At 44.8% G+C, this 20,629-nt stretch overlaps 1 protein-coding gene across 1 annotated transcript; it reads right to left on the bottom strand.

Moving 5' to 3' along the window:
* Nucleotides 1-1,248: 1,248 nt before the first annotated feature.
* Nucleotides 1,249-20,624, bottom strand: LOC105729446 (fasciculation and elongation protein zeta-1). Its single transcript, XM_064375538.1, has 8 exons — nt 20,601-20,624; nt 18,356-18,442; nt 15,471-15,639; nt 10,926-11,197; nt 8,947-9,027; nt 7,191-7,266; nt 3,940-4,005; nt 1,249-1,606 (listed from the first exon to the last, which is right to left on the bottom strand). The coding sequence occupies exons 1-8, from the start codon at nt 20,607-20,609 to the stop codon at nt 1,590-1,592; spliced, it is 777 nt and encodes a 258-aa protein (XP_064231608.1). The 5' UTR covers nt 20,610-20,624; the 3' UTR covers nt 1,249-1,589.
* Between the last annotated feature and the right edge of the window lie 5 nt (nt 20,625-20,629).

Below are 20,629 nucleotides of genomic sequence, written 5' to 3' on the forward strand. Positions count from 1 at the left end.
CTGTGCGGATGCCTGGATTAGAGCTTTAGGCATTGCAGCAGCTGTCCTGGTGGGTAAGTCCCTGTCACCCCAAGCTAACATTGCTAGTGTTCTGCTTCTAGAAAAGCAGAGGCCCAGGAAGGAAGTCAGGGCACCGGGAGTGCCTTCTGTGTCCCCTAGATGGATTCCGTGGCCTTCTGTGGAACTGTGGATGTCATAAAGTATGACTTTCCCTGCGCATGCTCAGTTCAAGCAGACACTAAACTCCTAGGAATCAATGGAGGTCTCACTGGATAAGAAGCCTGAATGCCAATCTGACTCTACCACTTCCTACACGGCCTTGGGCCAACTTCTGAACATCTCTGCTGCTTCGTTTCCGCCTCTGCAAAATCAGGATCATACCAGCACCTGTTTACACGTGGGGCTGCTGTGATGTGTGCTACTATGTAATGAAGCCAGTGCAGGCCATAGCAAGTGCCCAGTACAAGTTTTTTGTTTTCAGAGGAGGATGTGGGAATTGGCAGGCTTAATGTTTTTCAAGCCAGAAGGTGGAAGCCAACAGAATTCAGATTGTGGTGAGATTGAGCCAGCATCCAGGACACAAGGACGGCCTTCGCCTGCTGGTTGGTCAAGGCTGGCAGCTACCTGCCGTCAATGCTGGAGAAAGTGCAAGGAGTCAGAGCTGTTGTTCATGGAGGGCCGCAGGAAGGGCCAAGGAGGGCACTGCAAAGTCAAAGGACACCGTTGCCAGGGGTCGTTGGGGATAAACAGGGAGTGGCCTGGTCAAGGGCAGGAAACAAGTTGCAGTCTCCCACACTGGGAAAGCTCAGCAGAGCTGACTCCCCATAGGCCCTGAGCCTCCAGGTCCCCATGGAGGGCCAGGGAAGGGCCTCTAGGGTCAGCCTGGCCATCCCACCTGGAGGCCTGCAGCTGTGTGGCTCCTCCGTGAGGCCCACTTTCTATCTGCTAAGTGCACACTCTCGCCCTGGTCTCACACCCCTTCTGACCAGCTCCTTTCTGCAGCCCCTGGTGCAGCTCCCTTGAATGTGACTGAGCAGCAAAAACTGAGGTCGTGGAGGGTCTCCTTCTGCCTATACCATATGCGGTGCCACTGCGTCCCATGAGCCCACCATGACCCACAAACAGGGCATGCGCCCAGTCCCTAAACACAGCACTGGCTGCCACAGGCCATAGGCCAGCATGTGAAGAACACTGAGTGTCTGGAGCAGAGAGCTAATGGACACCACACTCCAAAGCACATGAAGGATATTAATTAAATGAAAGTTTTATTTCAAAATTAGTCTTAGAGTATAAGCTGTTTTTGTGGGCTGGAGCCAGACTACATAATGAGCGGTGAAAGTGGCTGCCTTTCCCTCTCCCGACACCGGCAAGGAGGAGGCACCATCACCAGCCCTGCCCTATCATGCATCCAATGATTACTAGCACTAGAAGCCAACGGCAAAGGACCCCGCGAGCTTGCTCATGTTTAATCCAGGTTAAGCTATACACGTTTAAATACACGTCGGAGGTTACGTGGTGTCATGCAGTCCCTGTGATGGAATGACTCTTGCTCAGTGACCTTCTGCAGCAAGCTGCTCCAAAGGGCAAGGTTAGGTAGGGCAGAGCACTGGAATGAGAAGAGAGGAGAGGAGAGCGGTCAGAACACCGTTGCAGGTCGGGACTTCCCAGCCCAGGATAGCACTAGCTTAGAGCAGTCACACAAGCTCCTGAGTGGTGGACAGCCCCCCTTAGAGCCTAGAACAAAGGAGAGACAATGGCAAGTGGTTGATGGGTATAATGACTAAGCGTATAATCTCCAGGGCGTGAGTTCAAATCCTGGATCCGGCCATTACTAACTACATGACCTCAGGAAAATTAACTTCACCTTACCATGCTTGTTTCTTCATCAGTACAATAGAACGTACCTGCGCCTACCCCCATGGGATTGTTGAGAGGCATGTGGAAAGTGCTTAGTAAATATTGATTACTTGTATAAATTCATTGGCATTTCAGTGGATCATGAGGGTTAAAATCTAGCCCTCAGACTACCAAATTTATATAATCCATTTCTATCATCCTCCTTTGAAAACCTCCTTTGAGAAATATGCCACTCTTTTAAAATCTTTGAGTCACAAATCCTTTTTATGTTTTTTTGTTTTTTTGAGACAGGGGCTTGCTGTGTCACCCAGGCTGGAGTGTAGTGGTGTGATCACAGCCCACTGCAGTCTCAGCCTCCTGGGTTCAAGTGATCCTCCCACCTCAGCCTCCTGAGTAGTTGGGACTACAGTCGCACACCACCACACCTGGCTGACTTTTTTGTTTTTTAATTGAGACAAGGTCTCACCACATTGCCCAGGCTGAACAAGTTCTTTTCAATGTTTAACTTCCTCCTGCTGAAATTTAAGATTAGTCCTTCTGATCCTTATAGAAACAATATAGCTCAGGATTTCTTAACTATAGGTCTCACAAATATGGTCCCTCTGCAACTGTACATAGTTTTGTGTGCATGCAGGGCAAAAACTAATCTAATAATGGATCTAGACAATGAGCAATCCTCAATGGCTATTAACATCACAAAAGGAAAGACAATCAGACAATATATGTCACCTCATGGAGGTCTGAAAACCTATAACCACCTATAATGTAGTGCTTATCAAAAAATCTAAAGCTGAATCTGATCAGGCCTCTAGTTCGATCAGTTCACAGGCAATAAAAAAGACAGGAGAACATATTAAATTATACCATGGGGATGAAAAGCAAAAATCCACAAGGAGGAAATTCTACGGCACAAACAACCTAGTTTCTCCAACAAATGCATTTCAAGAAATGGAAGAGAGAAAGGAAAGGGAAACCTATATGTACCAAAGAGATGTAAAAAACATTATTTCTAATTGCAACATATGGATTTTCATTGGCTGCTGATTCAAACAAATAAACTGAAAAATATTTTATGGGAAAAACAGAGAAATCTGAATACTGATTGCATAGTCAGTACTAAGAACTCTTGGCTGGGTGCGGTGGTTCATGTCTGTAATTCCAGCACTTTGGGAGGCTGAGGCTGGTGAATCACCTGAGGTCAGGAGTTCGAGATCAGCCTGCCCAACACGGTGAAACCCCATCTCTACTAAAAGTCCAAAAATTAGCCAGGTGTGGTGGTGGGCACCTGTAATCCCAGCTCCTTAGGAGGCTGAGGCAGGAGAACTGCTTGAACCTGGGAGACAAAGGTTGCAGTGAGCCAAGATCATGCCATTGCACTACAGCCTAGGTGACAGAGCAAAACTCTGTCTCAAAAAAAAAAAGCTCTTAATTTTTTTTTGTTGTAAAATGGTATTGTGGCTATGTTTTCCTCAAGAGTTCCTATGTTTTAGAAATGCATACTGAAATAGTTATGAATGAAAATGTATGACAGAGATTTGCTTCAAAATAACAGGGGAGGGGAGAAGTTGGGAGTTGGGTAGAGGCATAAACGAAATAAGCCTGGCCGGGACTTAGTAACTGTTGATGCCAGATAATCAGTACCTGAGATTGTATTATGCCATTCCCTCTACTCTTGGATGTGCCACCGGTTTTCATAATAAAAGGTTAAAAAGTTATGAAAAGATGTAGTTAATCATGCCTCCAGTTTCAGGTGCTTGAAAACTATTAAATTATCATCAGGCTTTGTTTTTCCCAACTAAAACTAAGTAGCCCAAACTCCGCAGAATTTTCACAAAAAGTCCTTTGTTGGTTTGCTGCTCCATGGAAAGTCACTCTGGTGACTGGGGGTGATGGAATGTCCTCCTGCGGCCTCATGGCAACACCCAAAGGCAGAACCTATTACTGCAAAGCCTCACTATTGTCCCTGATTTCCCTGGCCGCTGTCTGGTCTGGTCTGGTCTGGCGTGGATGCTGGGAAGCTTCCCTAACTAGAGCAGGAGCCCCAGAGTACCCTTTCTGCTCCAGGAGAAGGGCTGCTCTTACCTTTTAAAATGTAGTCCGTTAGCAAAGTAGGCACCTTCTCATTATCCTCCTTCATGGCAAAGAGAACTAGGAAAGGAGAGAGAGAGGAGCTAAGATACCATCTGGTCGTGAGGCTCACTTCTAGGGCCACATGACCCACCAGCCCAGAGTGAGAGAGGGAACCAGGCATGTGATTCAAGGGAACCAGATATTTACTGATTACTGAGCAAAGGTCTAGAAACCTCTGTCAAGGGTTAGCATTTCGGGGGCAAAGGCTAAAAAACTACCTACTGGTTACTATGTTCGCTACCTGGATGACAGGTTTAGGTTCCTTCATGTCTCAGACCTTGAGTCCAGGAGTTCAAGACCAGCCTAGGCAACATGGCAGAACCTCATTTCTAACAATAAAAAAAAAATTAGCTGGGCATGGTGGCACAGTGGCACATGCCTATAGTCCCAACTATTTGAGAGGCATCACGTAATACACCCCGTAGCAAACCTGCATATGCACCCCCTTATTCTAAAATAAAAGTTAAACTAAATAAATAAGAGAGTCAGCATTCAACATGGTGATGGAGGAGAACACAGCAAAAGAGCCACAGTGTTTGCCTCTAGGTAGCTGACCTATTGGTGACTTTCCTCTTTTTTTCTTTTTGAGACAGGATCTCGCCCTGTCACTCAGGACTGAAGTGCAGTGGCATGTTCTCAGCTCACTACAGCCTCCATTGATTACCGTGCCTAGTTTCAAGGCAGGGAAATGAAACTTGAATGCAAGAATTAGGAGTGAGTGCGGAAGAAAGGCCAATGGTGTCATGAGTCAGTGGCCAGGTCCTGAAAGAGACTCAACCTGAGACCATCGAGGGGCTGGTTTGTTTCTGTTTTATTTCTTTCTGTGTCTTTAGACATGTATTCATCTCAACTTAGCTGGATTCTGGGAGGGGCAGGTCCTGCTTTCTCCTGTTTTTTTCTTTCTTTCTTTCATTTTTTTTTTTGAGACAGAGTTTCACTCTTGTCGCCCAGGCTGGAGTGCAATGGTGTGATCTCGGCTCACAGCAACCTCTGCCTCCCAGGTTCAAGCAATCCTCCTGCCTCAGACTCCTGAGTAGCTGGGATTACAGAAACCCGTGACCACGCCCGGCTAATTTTTTGTATTTTTAGTAGAGATGGGTTTCACCATGTTGGCCAGGCTGGTCTTGAACTCCTGACCTCAGGCAATCCACCCACCTCGGCTTCCCAAAGTGCTGGGATTACAGGCGTGAGCCACTGCACTCAGCCTGTTTTATTTTTTTCTGCATTTTTAGACATGCTTTCATTTCAACTTAGTTGTCTAGAATACTCTGCAACTGATCATAAACAGACTAAATGCCGTGCCACAAAGAGCACGTAAAAATACAATAATTGCACTTGCCAATATGTATCTAAATTAATCTCCAAAATCTAAAATTTACAAGGATTGTCTAGTCACAGGAGCTGGTCTTTGGCCCATGTACTTAGTTCAGAGAGTAGGAGAGAGAAGAGACATTGTTCACAAATTCACAAGAGGATCTGCCAAAACAGAGACCTCAGAACCCATGGGAGAATTGGTATTCAGAAAAGGTGGCAGTTTTTCTTCTAAAAGCAATAAAATGTTGGAACATAGTATATCCACATGATAGAAGAGACAGCCATAAAAAGAAAATTAATAAAATGTTAACTAATGTGAGTAAAATCATGATACAAAATTTTATAGCCAGTATGATCTCAACTATATAGAAAAGATACAAAATATTATTGCTGAAAAACACCAAAATAGACCATAGTGGACAAGAAGTTATTTATTTTTCTTTGTTTGCTTTTCCATATTTCCAAAGCAGTCTAAATGATGGATACACTCTAGCTATAATTTTTTAAAGGAACTTGAAAAATGCAAACAAAACCACTCAGAATTAATGAAAATGAAAGGATTTCACACTGAATTCCTGAACAGGTATCTGCAAAAAATTAATAGCTATTTCTTTTTTTGAGCTATGATAGAACACATCTATCAACCTTCATAATTTGTCCAAATTACTTTCCAAATGTTACTTGCGTGAAAACAAAACACTTATAAATGTCAGTTCATCTCTATTTTCTCCCTTAAAAAAGAAATCTTAGTGCCATTTATGCAAATAAAGGAGTTTACAATGAGTTAAGAACAAGTCACTGTACTTTGAATTTAAAATTCCTGATTCTCAAGGGCACAGTGTCTATTGATGTAGGCAGGATTTCTGTTAGCCAGAACCTCCTGCTTTAGTTCTCCAAATTGATTAAAAAAAAAAAAAAAAACGAAACGTTTGATCACCTTCAGTACCAGGGCTCAGCAGGTATCCATCCTGCTCAGCTGGAGAGAAGCTCAACTTCCCATCCCCTGGGGTATCCAGTAGCCCCGAACTGGCCTACTCTCTCCAGAGCAGGCTGCAGTGGGCGGGGCCTCCTTAGCTGTCACTCTCTGCAGAGCACGGTTGCCGGTTGCCAGAGAAATGGAATTTTCCTCGTGATCTTCTGGGCCTGTCACCACATCTCAGCCTAGGATTTTTCTCTTCCTAAGAGGGCCAAACTGACATGATGGCTAACGCCATGTGCCCCCCAGCCCTTTGGGGGTCATACTGTTTGATGTATATAAACAGTTATTATCTACAAAAGGTTCTTTATTACACACAGTCTTCCCTTGCAACTCAAAATGTTTATTAATATTTGACAATAGAACCAAAGTGGAGGAGAGGAGGCAGTCACTTCTTGGAAGGAAAGCTAGAGTGTATTTTTTCCAGTCAGCCTTACCCCACCCAACAAGAAACCTCGCTTCTCGTTGAAAATGCAGCCAGACCCACAGACCGGGCACCCTGCTTCAAGGGACACAAGTGCCTACCAGGCAACCTCTCAATTTGTAGGGAGAGAGAAAACAGGGAGGCAGAGGATGCCAAGCCTTGAGAACTGCAGGGGGTGGGGGCAAAAAAGTCCCCTGCACCAGCACCCCCCACCCAACACCCCAACCTCTTTCACCAGCTCATTTCTTTTTCCCAGCAGGTCTCTTCCCTTACAGGAACCAGGGGAAAGAAAAGACAGCTCTGGTTATCACTGCAGAGTGTTTTAATTTTACACTGTGCAGGAGGATGTGACGCAGTCGCTTGGAGGTTATTTTGGCCCATCTAAACCTGCCTTGAGGAGTCCTGGGCCTGCAGCACCGGAGGTACAACATCCAGGCAGGAAGGGAGAAAAAGGAGCTGCTGATCTGGCTGAGAACAAGAGGAACTCACTGTTTGTCAGCATCTGCAGGTCTTCCACTGAAGGAGGAGAGGCTTTCTTCTCGTAAGGAATGACTGTGTTCAGATACTGCAAGACAAACAGCAGGCAGGGGGCTTGAGACAGATGACAAGGTTCCTCCGGGTTGAGATTTAGCCTTTCTCTAAGACACACACTGCAAATCTGACCTTCTCTGAAACACTCATGGTCACTGGCGCATCACTGTTTCAGAACTTCTTCCCCATCTTTAGAAGATGTCTCTTTAAAAGTAAGACTTTCCCACATTTAGCCAGGAAAGCTCTCCATCCCAACTTCTAGATTCTTCCTACACTACAAACTTTTCTGTTATTTAGGAATCCTAGGGAGCTTTTTCACCTTCAGACTGAGAGCAGAGAATATCTCCAAGGGGATTATATTTTTTTATTCTTTGCAGGGCAATTTGAGAAGGAATTATTTCTCTTTTGTCAAAAAAGATAAGCAAGAGAACCTCAACCCCGCCCAGGGTCTCTGAGGTCAGATTTGCTCCCTCTGCTGGATATCAGGGGCTCCTACAACAAAACCAGCATCAGGGCCTATGGGCTGTCAAAGGAGTTCCAAGAAGCCTGAGGTGGTGAGTGCCAGAGCTCTAGACAAAAGCTAAGAAGCTCACTTTTTTTTTTTTTTTTTTTTTTTTGAGATGGAGTCTTGCTGTGTCACCAGGCTGGAGTGAAGTGTCATGATTTCAGCTCACTCCAACCTCCACCATCTGCCTCAGCCCCCCAGTAGCTGGGATTACAGGCACCTGCCACCATGCCTGGCTAGTTTTTGTATTTTTAGTAGAGACAGGGTTTCATCATGTTGGGCAGGCTGGTCTTGAACTCCTGACCTCAGGTGATCCACCTGCCTCAGCCTCCCAAGTGCTGGGATGACAGGCGTGACCCACTGCACCTGGCCAGAAGTTCACATTTTAGTCTCGGCTCTGCCACTGGCAGTGTGTTTGGCTTTGGAAAAACACCTTGGATCTCCGGGCCATAGTTCTCACTGCCATAAAACAAGAGGACTGGGTTAGATGCTGCTAAAATCTCTTTCCCTGCTGCAGTTCTAGAATTCTTGCACTTAGAATTCAGCTACGAATATGTTTAAAACATATACTTTCATGCGCACTTATTCCATCTCAAACTTGTCTGTTCACATGACAGCCATGTCTATTAAATTATACACTCCATGAGGGCAGGGATCAGGACTCTTCACCTTTGCACCTGAGGGCCTAACAACAGAGCCTAGCACATAACAGGCACTTGATAAAAGTTGTGAATGCTGTCTTAATAACCGGAAATGCAAGCTACTTCACAGCGAAATTACTGAGCCAACAAAAAGCCGCAGCATGGGTTACAACCAGAGCTGGCTGCTGCAGAGGCTGTCTTAGTGGGAATGGCTCGGCTGGTGATCCAGTGTGCTGGGAAGCTAATTAAACTCTAGGATAGGATCTATCATCAAATGGGCGACCTTGTAATGCATTTCATCCTTAAAACAACTTAATTCGTAGACCTACAAGCAGTGTTGAGTTGTAAGTCTTGTCTATGTCCTGGAATGCCAGAGCTCAAAAAAAAGATGCACCTTTTAAAAAGATATTCTCTGTTCCTCCTTAAGAGGAGAAGAAAGTGTTAGGGTCTCTACCCTCTTAAATAAAGGCTGGGATAATTCTGGTGAGTCACTGTCCCCTAGCGTTGTTGGGGAGGCCGAGCTGCAGGAGTCTAGGAAGAAAGCTGGGAGCAGGGAGACTGCTCGTACCTGTTTGTCAGTTCCTGAGGAGCCAAAGGTCTGGCGGATGCCACTCTGCAGAATGTTGGAGATGCCTTCCATGCTGAAGCGCTGGGGGGAAGAGAGACACTCAAGAAGGGCAAATGCTTCCTGCTCCATCGTCACCAGACCCAGGGGCCGCTCAGCTACCAGGCTGTCCCAGACAACACCCCAGGGTTCTGTGACTAGACAGTAAGTGTAAGATGTTGGCATAGAGACAGGCTAGAATTGAAGCCTGAACTTTGCAAGAAGAAATAGAGTCTCAAAAACTCTTATTTTAGTAAGTTCTTCAGGGCTACAACACCCCTCTGCATCCCCCAGTTTTCCTCCTTTTATCATCTATCATGCAAATAGAAAACTAAAGCAGTTCAGTCAAACTCAGATGGACCATGATGCAAAGATCTTAGAGGAAAACAAAATGTTCAGCCATCAGAAAAGGCTGTCTAAAAGCAACTGTCCTGATCTGGGAAGTTTTTTTCAAAATGTACATGTGGAGGCCATATTCCATAGGTCTGTGAGAGAGCCTAGGGAAAGATATTTTGAAAAAGCTCCTTAGATAAATTCTACTGAGCTCCCCTGATTAAGAACCACGGGTGGCTGGGCGCAGTGGCTCACACCTGTAATCCCAGCACTTTGGGAGGTCAAGGCAGGCGGATCACAAGGTCAGGAGTTTGAGACCAGCCTGACCAACATGATGAAACCCCATCACTACTAAAAATGCAAAAATTAGCTGGGCATAGTGGTAGGCGCCTGTAATCCCAGCTACTCAGGAGGCTGAGGCAGGAGAATTGCTTGAACCTGGGAGGTGGAGGTTGCAGTGAGCCGAGACAGTACCACTGCACTCCAGCCTGAACAACAGAGCAAGATTCCACCTCAAAAAAAAAGAAAAAGAAAAAGAAAAAGAACCATGGGTTTGGAACTGCAGCCAGGTGTGGTGGCTCATGCTCTTAATCCCAACACTTTAGGAGGCCAAGATGGGCAAATCAACTGAGGTCAGGAGTTCAAGACCAGCCTGGCCAACATGGTGAAACTCCATCTCTACTAAAAATACAAAAATTATCTGGGTGTGGTAGTGTGAACCTGTAGTCCCAGCTACTTAGGAGGCTGAGGCAGGAGAACTGCTTGAACCTGGGAGGTGGAGGTTGCAGTGAGCCGAGACAGTACCACTGCACTCCAGCCTGAACAACAGAGCAAGATTCCACCTCAAAAAAAAAGAAAAAGAAAAAGAAAAAGAACCATGGGTTTGGAGCTGTGGCCAGGTGTGGTGGCTCATGCTCTTAATCCCAGCACTTTAGGAGGCGGAGGCGTGCAGATCATTTGAGGTCAGGAGTTCAAGACCAGCCTGGCCAACATGGTGAAACCCCATCTCTACTAAAAATACAAAAATTATCTGGGTGTGGTAGTGTGAACCTGTAGTCCCAGCTACTACAGAGGCTGAGACAAGAGAATTGCTTGAACCTAGGAGGCAGAGGTTGCAGTGAGCTGAGGTTGCGCCATTGCATTCCAGCCTTGGCGAAAAAGCAAGACTCTGTCGCAAAAAAAAACAGTAAGGTGTCTGATCATTTTCAATCACTGAAACACCCTAGCACACCCTAAAGAGACCAGTCAGAACTAGAACCTGGGACATGAGGAGGGATTTGGATCCAGAGTCCTGAGGCCCATCTCAGGACTCCCAACACGAAATGCCCTCACCCCACTCTCTCTAAGGTCTTGCCTACAGAAAACACATGCCAAATTCAATTATTTCCCAATGTTTGCACGCTGACTCCCCAGGTTACACATGAGCCCTCTGGGGGAGTGGAGGAGACAGGTGATATCGTCCCCCTTTCTGACCCCCTGTCTGTCACAGTGCGCTGCTCACCACTGCTGCTCAGTAAACGTGGTTGAGTCCCCTGCAAGGTTGGTAGGGCACTGAAACAGACAGGGTTCAAGGTTGGAGGCACCCAGTCTTCCGCTTGTTGTTCACATACCTTGAGAGGCATCTGGTTTCCCTTCTCTATCCGGCTGCTCTGCAGGCTCAGCCCTTTCTCTTTCCGCCTCTTTTTCATCAGTTCTCGCTGCTCCTTCTGCTTGTTCTGAACCTCAATAAGCACCGTGATAAAGGAGTTCTTCACTTCCTTCTCAAACTCCAGCTCGTCCCGACGAGCCAGCTGCTGCACCAGCTCCTCCGAGAAGTCGCGGATGGCACCCTCCACCTGGTCCAGCAGCTCGGTTAGCTCAGACCCAGACATGTGCCTCAGTCCTGCAGGGGAAGACCGACCTGCAGATAACACCTGCATCCACACCAGAGCACACTGGAGAGGCTCCTGAGGCCACCACCACTCGAGATGGGACTGCCCTGCGGAGGAGACCCCTTCCAACTCCTTAAAGGTCAAAGAAAGACCTTCACAATTTAGGGGCCTGGCGGGAAGGGAGGGTCCTGTGTACTGACTGCAGAAGAGAACACCTCTCTCAGGAAACAAAGGAGGAAGAAGAAACAGCCCACAAGGAAGTCTGTGGATTCTGTCCACAAAAAAGGGGATGGACAGACAGACTGTTCCTTCTGTTTTCCATCTGTCTCCATAAGATTCCTTGTGTGAAATGGGTCAAAGTGATGGGAGGGAGGTTTTTGCCATCCATCTGAAGAGCGATAGAGACATGGTGCTTATTCCCAAGAACTGATCAAGATATAGCTTATGGCACACACACAAAATAAGCTGACCATCTGAGCCCTTCTTTACATCTCTGGTCCTGTGTCACAGCGCAAGTATTCAAAAATATGTGAAACCTGGAAGATTGGCAGCATGCATGAAAAAATAAAGCCTCACTCGTCAGCATGCAGCAGTTGGCTACTTTCAGAGAAAAGAAAAGGGAATCTGAGATCATGGGAAACAGATAACTTTAACTTTTAAAAGTCCCCTAAGACTTCTTCATTTAAAATAGATTTGGGTATTTTATTCCAAATTTTTCTGTTTACATATTATACATTTTCATAGTTGAGATTATACTTGTATACAGGTCTAAACTATGCTTTAAAACTTTATAAACTTTAGGCTGGGCATGGTGGCGCACGCCTGTAATCCCAGCACTTTCAGAGGCTAAGATGGGCGGATCACCTGAGGTCAGGATTCGAAACAAGCCTGACCAGCATGGTAAAACCCTGTGTTTACTAAAAATACAAAATTAGCCAGGCGTGGTGACGCATGTCTATAATTCCAGCAATTCGGGAGGCTGAGGCAGGAGAATCGCTTGAACCTGAGAGGCAGAGGTTGCAGTGAACCGAGATTGCATCGTTGCACTCTAGCCTAGGCAACAAGAGAGAAACTGTCTTAAAATAAAATAAAATAAAAATAAACGTTATACATTTTAAGCATTTTCTGATTAAAAATTCTCTTAAACATTAAGAAAAAAAATTTAGGCCAGCTGCAGTGGCTTACACCTGTAATCCCAGCACTGAGGCGGGTGGATCTCTTGAGGCCAGGAGTTCGAGACCAGCCTGGCCAACATGATGACACTCCGTCTCTACTTAAAAAAAAAAAAAAGGTAATAATCAACATTGAAAAATACAATACATTTGGGAAACAGCTTTTAAAATGTGTCTCCATCTAATGATATCTTTTTGTGGGGGGAGGAAGAATTAATTGATTTATTTATTTTTTATTTTTAATTTTTGCGGGTGCATAGTGGGTGGATGTGTTTATGGGCACACGAGATGTTTTGATACAGACATGCAATGCATAATAATCACATCATGGAGAACGGGGTATCCACTCCCTCAGGCATGTATCCTTTGTGTTACAAACAATCCAGTTATACTCTTTTAGTTATTTTGAAATGTACAGTGTCTAATGGTATCCTTCACTTTCACCTCAGAATCCATTTTCCTCTTCCTCTTTGTTTCTGCTTCGCCTGGATATTTGCTGACTTGGTTGGCAAATATTCTTATTCTGCTCTTTGGAGCTGTCCTCTCCCCCTTCTGTTTTTTTGCCATTTCACTCTGCATTTCAGCTGTTTTCACAAGTCTTTTGCTGAACGAGTCTATGTTTGGGACCTTTGTGCGGCTGAGAAAGGCCTGACTGAAGCAGTCGGGAATGCAGAGAGGCAGCCAAGTCCAGTTCAGCACCGAGCAGACTCTGCGGCCACCTCCTGCCTGCTGCTGCTATTCAAAGCCAAAGTCTCACTTGCGGGACGCAGGCCTTCAGATTTTTTTGACCACTTCTAACCCGTGGTTGACCTTTGAACCCTGACCAACCCACCTTCTCTCTCCATTGTTTTTAAGTTCCCACCTCCCACAGGTGGATCTACTCTGGGGATGGGGCCCCTCCTGCAGCGCTGGCATCAATACCTACGGGTTGATGAATTTTTTTGCATTTGCTGTTATATTTTTTCATTTCATGCTTCATCCAGCGCTTTCTTGTGCACAATCATAATTACTATAAACCTGTGTCAGATAGTTAATATAATACACGGATTAAGAGGATGGCCCCTGGAGTTAACCTACCTGGCTTCAAATGTTGGCTTCACCTGTTATGACTTGAGCATGGTCTGAGGGCAAATACTAATTTTAAATGTGAGGCTTGATTCTTCTTGTTGAAAATAAGGGAAGAGACTTTTCCTCTCCCCCACCTCCCTTTTCTTTCAGAATTTCTTCTGAAATGTCCTTTTCAATCTCTCAAAGATTTAGATTAAATCTTTAAAATAAAGGTATATTACATTTATTTTAAATTATTATCATGGCTAAATAAGCCTCTTGCCCTTCTTATAATTCAGGAGGGTTTCTTCAAGGGCCTGTGGGTCACTACTTTGAAATATAATCATTAGGCTGGGCTCAGTAGCTCACACTTATAATCCCAGCACTTTGGGAGGTCGAGGCAGGAGGATCACCAGGTCAAGAGTTCGAGACCAGCCTGGCCAACATGGTGAAACCCCATCTTTACTAAGAATACAAAAAATTAGCTGGGCATAGTGGTGCATGCCTGTAATCCCAGCTACTCGGGATGCTGAGGCAGGAGAATTTCTTGAAACCGGGAGGCAGAGGTTGCAGTCAACTGAGATGGTACCACTGCACTCCAGCCTGGGCAACAGAACAAGATTCCGTCTCAAAAAAAAAAAAAAAGAAAGAAAAAAAAAAGAAAGAAAGAAAGAAATATAATCCTCAAAGAAGATAATGCTCACTGTTCTGAGCAGAGGAGCCTAACTCCCTTCTGACTCCAAATTGCAAAACCTACTCAATGTAATGAGTTCCATTTATCCACTTTGCTACACAAGAGTGAGACTGCTTTCTGTCTTTGCAGTCTCTTTAGAGAGTTGTCTGTGATGTGGCTCCCATCTGGTTTAATGCTCATTCGATAATAAGACAGTTTTCTAGGCCCGGCATGGTGGTTCACGCCTGTAATCCCAGCACTTCAGGAGGCAGAGGTGGGTGGATCACCTGAGGTCAGGAGTTTGAGACCAACGTGGCCAACATAGAGAAACCCTGTCTCTATTAAAAACACCAAAAATTAGCTGGAAGTGGTGCCATGTGCCTGTAATCCCAGCTACTCAGGAGGCCGAGGCAGGGGAATCGCATGAACCCGGGAGAGAGAGGCTGCAGTGAGCCAAGATCATGCCACTGCACTCCAGCCTGGGTGACAGAGCAAGACTCTGTCTCTAAAAAATAAAAATAGTAATAAAATAGTTTTTTTTTCTCTCATCTATCTTTGTGGAGAGGTTTTCTGGACAGGAAGGAGATCTCATTTCTAATGATATTTCCCTAACAGTGGCCTTGAACAAGCCACATAATCTCTGAAAGACTCAGTTAGCTTGATCCTAATGGGGTTGGTGTGAAGATGAAATGAGATTAGGTATAGAAAGCCTTAGAATAAGGCCAGGTGCAGTAGCTCACATTTGTAATCCCAGCACTTTGGGAGGGTAAGGCAGGCAGATCATTTGAGGCCAGGAGTTCGAGACCAGCCTGGCCAACATGGTGAAACCTCGTCGCTACTAAAAATACAAAAATTAGCAGGGCATGGTGCCATGTGCCTGTAGTCCCAGCTACCCAGGAGTCAGGCTTGAGAATCACTTCTCAACCTGGGAGGTGGAGGTTGCAGTGAGCCAAGACCATGCCACTGCACTCCAGCCTGGGCAACAGAGAGAGACTGTCTCAAAGAAAAAAAAAAGTCTTAGAATAAGGTCTGGCACATAGAAACCACTTTAAAAATATGAGCTGTTATTATTACCTTTTTTAAAATGGATTTTATGGTAGCATCATTCATTGCTTTTACATAGTAGTTCAGATTTCTTCTACTTATTCTGCCTTAGTCTTGCTCTTTGGTTAGTTTTAACATTTAAATTTTGCTTGACTACCTTATTTTTTTCGCAAAAATGCAAACTTCTCCAAGTAGAAAGATAAGATGCCAAGTAAACTGCGTAGATACGCAAGGCTCTGCTCTGGGGCAGTGATCAGGGTTCTATTAGCCATAAAGAAGCACACAGCCTAGAGCCTGGCCTAGAGCAGGTGCTTCCTCCTCTGCCAGCCCAGCGCCCAGGGCTCTCACCTTCGTAGGACCAGTTGTTGTTGAAGGTCTGTGTCAAGGCCTGCATCTCCTGCAGGAGGACCGAGTCTGCCTGGGAGGAGGTTTCTTCCCCATCCTCTTCTTCCAGAACCTCCTCTTCTTCCTCAGGGTCTGGGGAGTTCTGCATCATTTCCTCAATCTCCTCAATTACCTGACGAAGGTACATAAGAGAGTGCTAACTCCGTTCTCTGCTAGAGGGGCATTCTGGCTTGTATTTTGATCAGTTAAGGATATTTCTAATTAGCTATCTGAAAATTACTAAAGCAATATTGCTTTTAAATAAATACTGAATAATAGAAATAGTTCTAACTAAAGACTTGCATATACTCTTTCTTTAACGTAAAGCACTCTTTAATGTAAAACCTCTTCCAAGAGCTCCATTTAGATAAATGATTGATTGGAAATAAACTACTCTTTCAGGAAGCAAGGCAGAGCTGCCTGGAAGGGAACATTTACTTCGATTTGCTGAGGTCTTTATTTCTAAGTGGGAAAATATTTTATTCACCCAACTTTAACACAAAACCCAGTCCATTAATTGTCCTAATACATATGACTGGAAAAAACAGCATGCTCCTAGAACAACACAAAATGGGGAGGAAAACAGCTATTTCTCCAGAATTCACCTAGACAGGAAGCGAAGCTGCCCAGCATCAAGTGAAAATAGAGATAATAAAATAATAGAAGGATAAGTGGAGTCTAGAAAGCAGCAAATGGATAAGAACCCCAGCTCCAATCTAGACCATTGACAGGAGCCAGCTCCCAGAAGTGGAGGGAAAATTAGATATCTGCCAAAAAGAATAAAATTGAATTACTAGCTGGGCATGGTGGCTCATGCCTATAATCCCACCACTTTGGGAAGCCAAGGCAAGTGGATCACTTGAGCTCAGGAGTTCAAGACCAACCTAAGCAACGTGGCGAGAACCCCGTTGGGGTCAGTCAAAAATTGGCCAGTCATGGTGATGTGTGTCTGTAGTCCCAGCTATCTGGGAGGCTGAGGTAGGAGGATGGCTTAAGCCCAGGAGGCGGAGGTTGCAGTGAACTGAGATTGGGCCACTGGACTCCAGCCTGAGCAACAGAGCCAGATCCTGTCTCAAAAACAAAAAGGTGAATTACTTTGTACATTAATTATTTATAAATAAAGAAGATTGCTGCTGAAAGCAGGTCTTTAGATGAGTTTGGTCACAACCTTAACCTTTGTCTGCCCTCTGTAGACGGACTAAATCCCTAAGGCCAGCACTGTAGTCTTTGAGGTGGGTTTTTACACAATGGGCTGGACCAAAGGTAAGGGGCTTCAGGGTCTCCTTCTTTAGAATAATTTCTGTTCTTATTCCCAAACCTTTTCATCTCTACTCACAAACTTAGGTGATACCTGGTCTTTGACTACTGGAAGTCATTTTACAGAATGCAACCAAATACCATTCACAAGAATAGCTATTAGCCCCTATTTTTTAAAATCTGGTTCTCTTCAGTCTCCTAATCTCACCTGTTTCAATTCCCACCTTTTTTTTTTAAATCACAGATAGGAAAAACCACTTCAGCTGCTAAAAAAGCACTTTCTGGCACTGAAGGCTCCCAGTGGAGCTTTGCAGAATGACTTTGTGGAAACTTGTGTAGCGTTTAGCACAAAATAAGCACCCATAAAGATTTGTTGACTAAAACACTGAATAAGGAATCCAGAAACAGAACATTATCCTCCCTAAGTAATAAATTATTAAAGCTATGATGATCTCAATTGAATGCGAAAACACTCTATCTTTTTTCACAAAGTCAAAGTGGCTCTAAGACTCCTTTTCGAAGGCTCAAAATTTTGAGTGTTCTATGAAATGTAAGAAAATATTCATCACACAAAAGCATCTGTCACTTCTCTTTTTGGAAAAACAGGTATTTGGCACCCTTGTTTACACATCTTGACTCCAAATTCAACGAATTACAATAAGAAGGTTTAGCAGTAATTAACGCTACTAAACACTACGCCCATCTCTGGCTACTATCAGAGACTGACTCCAACAATCCTAGTGTCAAGAATGATGTTTATGTTCACTGCAGGTGGGTAACCTGAGGCAGAAAGATAAACGAAATCCCTTATCAAAAATACTCTGAGTTAGTTGGACAGGCACCATGGCTCATGCCTATAATCCCACCATTTGGGAGGCCAAGGCAGGTGGATCACTTGAGTTCAGGAGTTTGAGACCAGCCTGGGCAGCATGGTGAAACCTCATCTCCACTAAAAATACAAAAAATTAGCTGGGCATGGTGGTGCACGCCTGTAGTCCCAGCTACGTAGTGGCCTGAGGTGGGAGGAGCTTGAGCCAGGAAGGTTGAGGCTGCAGTGAGCCGTGATTGTGCCACTGCCCTCCAGCCTGGCTGACAGAGTGAGACCCTGTCTCAGAATGAAGAAAAAAAAAAAGCCAGGCATGGTGGCTCACACCCATAATCCCAGCACTTTGGGAGGCTGAGGCAGACGGATCACTTGAGGTTAGGAGTTCAAGACGAGCCTGGCCAACATGGTGAAACCACATCTCTACCAAAAAATTTTTATTTTAAATTAGCCCGGCATGGTGGTGCGTGCCTGTAGTTCCAGCTACTTAGGAGGCTGAGGTATAAGAATGACTTGAAACCAGGAGGCGAAGGTCACAGTGAGCCAAGATCACGCCACTGCACTCTAGCTTGTGCAATAGAGCAAGACTCTGTCTCAAAAAATATATATAAAGAAAAAAAGAAAAATATATACTGTGAGTCATCAGCACAGGCACCACATGACCACATATCTTTCTTCTGCCTTGAATGGATGTGGCAAGTATATTCTCCAAAACTTTTTCTCCATCAAAAGAATAAAAGCTTCCAATAACCTGGAGAGATACTCATACCTGATCTGCTGTGAGCAGAGGCTCCTCATTGATACCAGAATCATTTTCACTCTTCTCATTGAACTCTTCCTCTTCTTTCTCATGGATCTGGAGAGGAGGAAGGGAGATGGAATTCTGGATGATGATCAGCAGAAGTGGGATTGCCTCGAGTCTTGAGAATGGATGATACTGACTGGGAGGCCACTCCAGCCAGCTGCTGTCTAAACAGTAGAGCTAAAGAGGTGTCCAGAGTTTCCTCCAATTCCAAACATATCCCTGCCCCATCATTGAATCCAGCATACCAGAAATCCAGCATGCAGCACTGAATACAGCTTGGGAGGAAAAGATAATAGGGGAGTGGCCAGCACCATTCTGACCCAAAGGGAACAGCACCATTCTTTAACCCACAGACATGTCATCCTGGGGTGAACAAAGGCACCTTCTTCTCCAGGTAAGTGACACTGCAACCTACTGCAGCAAAGGTGTCCCAATTTTGTTAAGGAGTTCCAACCTGGGGGTTTGTTTCCAGATTTTGTCTTACTAGGCATTTTAAGAAATAGGTTGTTCTAGTTCAAATAATGATGACTTCCAGAATTTGATGAAATGTCATCCTGTTACTGGAATCCAGGCATGATGTCATAGCTGATGGTAGATATAAGAAGTCTACATGGGACATGCCACTGAATAAACTGACCACATGAACTAAACAACAACAAAAATATGAAAGAGAAACCCATTTATCTCATTTGCCCTGTGTCTCTATAATTCCATAATCCCCAGTAAGATTCTGAATGTTCATAACCATCAAGATTCTAGATGTTTAAATCTAACAAGATAATCAAAACATATCTAGCTTAACTGACCATATCCCAAAGTGTCATAGCCTGGCATTTACAGTTCAGTCCTGCACAAAAATTGATCACTGAACACTTAACAAGCTATATGTCTAGAAGTCTGATTTGAACGTCATCCAAGGGGGAGGCAGGAGGTGTCTCTAGGAAATCTCTCTGCTGAGTCACCTCTCATCCAGGAATTAATCCTCCTTGCACTTTAGTAGCTGGCACACTGATTGGCTCTTCCCTGAGGCTTGTATTTTGCCTCTTCTAATGGGAGACAGCCCAGCTCCCATCCAAGTAATCATAACAGAGGTAGTCTATCCTCAGAAACTTCTCACATCTTCTGTGAGCTCTGCCTTGGCAGACACCCCTAACAGAGCACATCACCTTCTATCTCCATTTGCTTAAAACCAGGACTATGTCATTAAAAAAAAATAAAATAAAATAAGCAAATATATCTTAAATGCCATCCGCACTCAACCTGGATACGGGGCAGGACACGAAGGTAATGGAATCATCTGAGGGAACTGTGTGCCAGATGGTGACATCTATTTCTGCTGTCAAACCCATATGCTCCTCTCTCTGCCAAGTCCCCCACCTGCGGCAGCCTCGTGGTTTCCACCGCTCCTCACTATGCAGAACAAAACTCCTGGAGTTACACTTTGTTCACAACCACACTCATGTGGAAGAACTTTCTTCAGGCCAGAAAGTCTTGCGGTAGAAGCTAGCCCAAAATTAGGAGAATGAAGATACATTTTTACCTCCAGACAAAAAGTAAGGGAGAAAAAGGAAGAAATTTATCAATATGTACCCAGCCCAAGTTAATGTGAGCCCAAGTTAGGCTCATCTGGGAAACGGGGTTATTTTTTATAAGCTTCCAACAGCAACTGTTAGTCTATAACCAGAATTTGGCAGGGGGTAGGGAGTGGTAGGCACTAAGTCTATAAAAAAATGGAATGTTTACATTTTCTGAAATATGGCTGATTTTCCCTGACTGTTAATATTGCTTCTTTCAACTTCACCATCTCCTCCCTCCCCAAGGTCCTCACTCCTTGGGGAGTTCCAGGAAGAAGGTAGGGAGGATGCTTCTAGGGATAGATCCTTCTGGCTGCTTAGATGCTAACAAGCCTGGGCTGTAGCTCGAATGATGGACTAGTAGAGCTTCTCTTCCCTCCCCTTCTCAGGCACAAGGCTTCCAGGTCTGAACTGTCAGGCTCAGGAAAACAGAGATGGGAAAATCAATTATAAGCTTCTGAAAGGTACTGTGAGTTCACTCTATTATGGGAACCATACTCATCCCTTATTTTCTTATTTCTCAGAAGTCTGCCACTAAAAAATAAAATAAAAGGAGAGGCATACACAAAATACTGCCAAGAAAACCCTGGCTCCTTCCATGTATGGATTATCCCCTCTTCCTTGGGCTTCCTCACCTCCGTCATGCCCCCAGCCTCTTCTCCTC

Source organism: Aotus nancymaae, unplaced genomic scaffold, assembly GCF_030222135.1.
Source record: "Aotus nancymaae isolate 86718 unplaced genomic scaffold, 86718_ANA_hifiasm-v0.15.2.pri h1tg000012l, whole genome shotgun sequence".
NCBI lineage: Eukaryota > Metazoa > Chordata > Mammalia > Primates > Aotidae > Aotus > Aotus nancymaae.

Bases quoted from the DNA above. Each gene is read 5' to 3' on its own strand.
- LOC105729446 (XM_064375538.1), bottom strand. The intron at 15,640-18,355 runs GTATGAGTATCT...TACCTTCGTCAG, and splicing joins CTCTGCTCACAGCAGATCAG to GTAATTGAGGAGATTGAGGA. The intron at 11,198-15,470 runs GTGAGAGCCCTG...CTTCCCCTGCAG, and splicing joins CAACAACTGGTCCTACGAAG to GACTGAGGCACATGTCTGGG.